General features: G+C 47.0%; 1 protein-coding gene across 1 annotated transcript in view; it reads left to right on the forward strand.

Moving 5' to 3' along the window:
• LOC121292388 (nesprin-2-like) overlaps window positions 1-4,767 on the forward strand; it is a 62,134-nt gene extending 57,367 nt beyond the window's left edge. The window contains exons 14-16 of the mRNA XM_041214238.1: window positions 2,537-2,731; window positions 3,078-3,366; window positions 4,694-4,767. Coding sequence (XP_041070172.1) covers window positions 2,537-2,731; window positions 3,078-3,366; window positions 4,694-4,767 — 558 coding nt within the window. The remainder of the gene's footprint in view (window positions 1-2,536; window positions 2,732-3,077; window positions 3,367-4,693) is intronic.
• The last annotated feature ends 1,233 nt before the right edge of the window (window positions 4,768-6,000 follow it).

Here is a 6,000-nt window from a genome sequence, read left to right on the forward strand (position 1 = left end):
ACCGTGCTAAATGGGATAGATTTTGAACAGATCTAGCAACTCAAGACTGGCCATCCATGAGGTGCTGTGGGCCACCAGCAGCAGCAGAATTGTACTCGAACACAATCTGTAACCTCATGGCCCAGCATATCCCTCACTCTACCATTACCATCAAGCCAGGGGATCAACCCTGGTTCAATGAAGAGTGCAGGAGGGCATGCCAGGAGCAGCACCAGGCATACCTAAAAATGTCAACTTAGTAAAGCTATAACACAGGACTACTTGCGTGCCAAACAGCATAAGCAGCAAGTGATAGACAGAGCTAAGTGATTCCACAACCAATGGGTCAGATCTAAGCTCTGCAGTCCTACCACATTAAGTCATGAATGATGATGGACAATTAAACTGCTCACAGGAGGAGGATGCTCCACAAATATCCCCATCCTCAATGATGGAGGAGCCCAGCACATCAGTGCAAAAGAAATGGCTGAAGAATTTGCAATAATCTTCAGCCAGAAGTGCCGAGTGGATGATCCCATCTCGGCCTCCTCCGGAGGTCCCCAGCATCACAGATGCCAGTCTTCAGCCAATACAATTCACTCCACATGATATTAAGAAATGGCTGAAGGCACTGGAAGTGCAAAGACTATGGGCCCTGACAATATTCCAGCAATAGCACTGAAGACTTGTGCTCCAGAACTTGCAGCACCCCTAGCCAAGCTGTTCCAGTACAACCACAACACTGATAACTACCCGGCTAAGTGGAAAATTGCCCAAGTGTGTCCTGTCCACTAAAAGCAGAACAAATCCAACCCGACAATATCCAGGCTTGGGCTGACAAGTGGCAAGTAACATTCACACCACAAGTGCCAGGCAATGACCATCTCCAACAAGATAGAAACTAACCATTGCCCCTTGGCGTTCAATGGTATTATCATCACTGAATCCCCCACTATCAACATCCTGGAGGTTAACATTGACCAGAAACTGAACTGAACCAGCCATATAAATACTGTGGCTACAAGATCAGGTCAGAGGTTGGGAATCCTGCGGCGAGTAACTCATCTCCTGACTCCCCAAAGCCTGTCCACCATCTACAAGGCACAAGTCAGGAGTGTGATGGAATACTCCCCAATTGCCTGGATGAGTGCAGCTCCCACAACACTCAAGAAGCTTGACACTGTCCAGGAGAAAGCAGCTCGCTTGATTGGCACCCCATTCACACACATTCACTCCCTCCACCACCATTTCTTTTGCACTGATGTGCTGGGCTCCTCCATCATTGAGGATGGGGATATTTGTGGAGCAGCAGTGTGTGTACCATCTAAAAGATGCACTGCAGGAACTCACCAAGGCTCCTTAGACAGTACCTTCCAAACCATGACCACTACCATCTAGAAGGACAAGGGCAGCAGATGGATGGGAACACCACTACCTGGAAGTTCCCCTCCAAGTCACTCACCATCCTGACTTGGAAATATATCGGCCGTTCCTTCACTGTCGCTGGGTCAAAATCCTGGAACTCCCTCCCTAACAGCACTGTGGGCGTACCTACACCACATGGACTGCAGCGGTTCAAGAAGGCAGCTCACCACCACCTTCTCAAGGACATTTCGGGGTGGGCAACAAATGTTGGCCTAGACAGTGATGTCCACATCCCGTGAATAAATAAAAAAGAATAGTGAAGCCCCAACAGAGATCCTTGTAGTATACCAGGGTCATATCTTTACAATTAGAACACCTGCCCATTATCTCCACACCCTGTCTCCTGCACCTCAGCCAGTTTCCTAACCAGGTCAATAGTTTGCCTTTAATTCCATGAGATTTAGCTGACAGTCGCTTATGAGGGACTTTATCAAATGCGTTTTGGAACTCCATATAAATAACATCCACGGACATTCCCCTGTCCACTGTCCTCTGCGTTGGTCACCTCTTCACAAGATTCGATCAGGTTTGTCAGGTACGATGACCTCCTCTTTATGAATCAATGCTGGCTCCCCCTGATCAGGGGGTTCAGTCACTCTTTCCTCAACAGAAGACTCTCGTTATTTCCTGTCAACAGATGTTAGATTAAATAGTTTATAATCCCCTGATCTGCCTCTCTCAACTTTCTTAAAAAGAAGGAACTGTCCCATTTATTCCCATTCCTTGTCCTTTCCTCATAAGCCTGCAAATTAATCCCCTTTAAGGACGTGTCCAATCGCCCTTTAAAAGTATAAAGGAACCTGAAATGTGTTGGAATCAGACGGTTTACAGCCTCTGTGTGAAAAGATTTTTCTTCTCATTCCTTTTCCAATTATTTTAAATCCATGATCTGTAGGCACCTACCCATTTGCCAGAGGCAACAGTTTCTCCCTATTTATTCTATCAAACCCCTCGTGGTTCTGAACATCTCGATTAAATCTCCCCCTTAACCTTCTCTGCTCTAAGGAGAACAATCCCAGCCTCTCCAGTCTCCACATTAACTGGGGTCCCTCATCCCTGGTCCCATTCTGGTAAGTCTCCTCCACAGCCTCTTCCACCACCAACTTGTGTTTTGCCTTTGTAATCGCCACAGGCCTTCCAGCAGGAGATCACCCTCAACACTAACAAGATTGACCAGCTGATTGTCTATGGTGAGATGCTGATTCAGAAGATTGAGCCGATGGATGCTATCACCATTGAAGATGAGCTTGAGGAGCTCCATGCGTACTGCCAGGAAGTGTTTGGGCGCGTTGCACGTTTCCACCAGAGGCTCATGTCCAAACAGCCGGTGAGGAACTTTCAAACCTGCTCCAAAAACTGGAATGGACCATATAACTGGGTTGGTGGGAGGTCATGGGGGTGGTAGGGGGAGGTGCATGGACCTACAACCTGGTCTTCATGCTAATGATACAAGCGGACGGAGAGGTCAGTGTTATACATTCCTGCTCCGCTTTCTTTGGGCATCAGCATTTAAGCAGAATTATCACTCTGGAGGTTAAATGGATTGGGGAGAGTCAGTGATAGGGAGACAGTACATGAGTAAAGGCACGGGCTGAATGTCTCTGGTCCTTCCTGTAAATAGTGACTGGGCTTTGGTTGATATGTAATGTCTCGTGTTCTTGGCACTGTTCCAGATGATTGACGAGGACAAGGATCTGTCTGACAGGGAGGCAGACACAGAAGATGCGAGTGAGCTGCAGAACATGAGCTGGCCGGAGAAGACTGGTGGCTCAGACATGCCTGTTCAGGGGTCTCTGAGTCACCTCGCCCTGCCTGGAGAGACACAGCAACATGAGAGATCAGGCGGTGTGACCCCGGTCAGTGTGGACTCCATCCCCTTGGAGTGGGATCACACGGTGGACGTGGGAGGGTCTTCTTCGCATGAAGATGAAGATGATGGCTTGTACTTCAGCACTTTATCAGGTACCGATTGTTAAAGGGGTAATCCCCCCTCCCTGACCCGCTGTGCACAGACTGCCAGATTGCTCAGTATCTGCAGCAAGCACCTCTCGACAAAAATTATTTGTTAGAAAGTAAGATCCTTTTGCACCCTCAGTGTAGCTCAAAGTACTTCACAGCCCCAAAAGCATGACGTTTGTAATTTAGGGAAACGTGGCAGCCATTTTGTGCAGAGCAAGATCCCACAAACAGCAATAGGATAAATAACTTGTGTTTTTTGAGCTGATATTGGTTGGAGGGAGGAACGTTGGTTCCTGGTTTGGAGGGGCTGCGGAATAATCTGACTCCTTCCGTGGTCTGTGCCTTTCTTTAGCAGTCTTGTGTCTATTTGTTTCAGTCTGTAGTTTGCTTTCCTGGCTGTTGTGCATCAACTGCCTCTGTCGACAGTCTCCTGCTCTCACCCCCTCTGTCAATCAGAGAGAGCTGCGTTTTCAGCTGATCTTTGTAGTGTTTGTGAGGTACACCTCAGCCTCACTTACCAGAGCATTGTTCACCCTAAAGCACTGCTTTTGGCGTTCTAGAACCCTCCATGTGTGACACATGTCCTGTCCAGCGCAATTGTCATTGGAAAAGAATGTGGTTAATGTTGGGCAGATTGGCTCTGCGAAGTATATCATTGTTTGTGATGTAGTCTTACCATCTGATATTCATGATGGATTGAAGACTGCGTTGATCCTTTGGATTAGGAGCAGGAGTTTGGCCATTCAGTCCCCTTGAGCCTGCTCGGCCATTTAATAAGATCATGGCTGATCTGACTGTTGCCTCAACTCCACTTTCCTTCCTACCCCGATAATCTTTGACTCCCTTGTTAGTCAGGAATCTATCTCCCTCTGCTTTAAAAATAGTCAGTGACCCTGCCTCCATCGCTTTCCGAGGAAGAGAGTTCCAAAGATTCACGACCCTCAGAGAAAAAATTTCTTCTCATTTCTGCCTTAACTGAGAGGCCCCTTATTTTTAAACTGTGTCCCCTGGTTTAGTCTCTCCCACAAGGGGAAATATCCTTTCAGCATCCACCCGGTCAAGACCCCTCAGGATCTTATATATTTCAATAACACAAGCTCTCATTCTCTAACTCCAGTGGATACAGGCCCAGCCTGTTCAACCATTCCTCATAAGATAAGCCCCTCATCCTAGTTGAGAGAACCTTCTCTGAGTTGCAGTTGGATGCTCTGACAGGCATATTTGTTTCCTCTATAATACCCATGATTTTGATCCAGACAAAAGGGTGATGATAACAATTGTTCTGTACACTTGAATTTTGGTTGAGATGCATTGTGTATGATTTCACCAGGTACACTTGAGAGGCAGAAACTGTTGGCCTTGGGTTTGATTGTCTGTGTCTTTGTTGACAGTGACGGCAGCTGAGGTGGTATTACCTGGACAGGTAAACTTCTGCTGCTGTCAGTGCCAATCTGCAGTGGATTGGAATTTCCTGTGCTTGGTCCAACATTTCTGATTCCTTCAGGCCAATGGTAAGGTCAAAGGCATTTTCTGCTTTAGGGAAACAGTTTAGAAAGAGGTGCATTTCCTCCTCTGCTTGTGCCAGAGGGATGTAATCATCAATAAACAGAAGCTCCACGATGAACTCTTCTGTGGTTTTGGTGCCAGTAGGCATTGCGGGCTGAAGAGACTGCTGTCTGTTTGGAGGTGGGTGTATGTGCCCTGAGCCAAGCCTGACTTTACCTCTTGAAGTATCATCCTGAGGAAAATAGAGAAAAGAGTCAGTGCCAGAACACACCCTTGCTTAACACTGTAGAGATAGGGAAGCTGCCTGAGAGGGCTCCATTCTGCTGGACCTGTCCTTTCTGGTCATTGTACAGTTGGCAGACAATGTTGAGGAATCTTGGAGAGAACCCCAAACCAAAAAATACCTTCCAAATCCATCCCAACTGACTGAATCGAATGCCTTGGTGAGATCTATGAAATAGCTCCTTTTTTTGTAAACTACAAATCTCCTGGATCTGTCTCAACACAAAGATCGTGCCAGGAGTTTCCCAACTGGGACTTTCTTCAGCTATTGTCAGAAGAAGTCTAGATACACTGTGGCCAAGGTTTTACCTGTGTGGAGAGTAAAATAATACCTTTATAGTCAGAGTTCTCTCTCTTGTGTTTGTAGAGGGAGACAATCACAGCATCTCAAAGATCCTAAGGAACTGTCCCATTGTTCCAGCCTTTTGTAAACAGATCTATAAACCTATCAAGATCACATCTCCTTCCTGTTTATAGACCTTGGCTGGAAACCCATCTATTCTGGGGATTTCTTCCAATAATGTTGTGGGATTAACACTCTCTATGCCGACTCCTTGCCCCCAACAGAGTCGTACAATTGGTTGCCCCTCCCCCACCCAACAGCACATACCTCAATGTGATTCTTTTCTAAATGATTGTATGGGAGTGGGGAGAGGACTGAAGAATCTATCCCTCTGTCTATCAGAAAGTCATGGTTGTGCATTCACATCTCTGCTGTCTGTCCGTGTGACAGTGCCTCAATCTCTCCCCTAATCCTGTCCTTCCAGGCTCAGAGTTAAGATCTGTCCTTATGCTGGGATCAGTCTTCCTGACCTTCACACCCTCCAGCTCGACTACCAGGGATCCCTG

Source organism: Carcharodon carcharias, chromosome 20 (assembly GCF_017639515.1).
Source record: "Carcharodon carcharias isolate sCarCar2 chromosome 20, sCarCar2.pri, whole genome shotgun sequence".
Taxonomy (NCBI): domain Eukaryota; kingdom Metazoa; phylum Chordata; class Chondrichthyes; order Lamniformes; family Lamnidae; genus Carcharodon; species Carcharodon carcharias.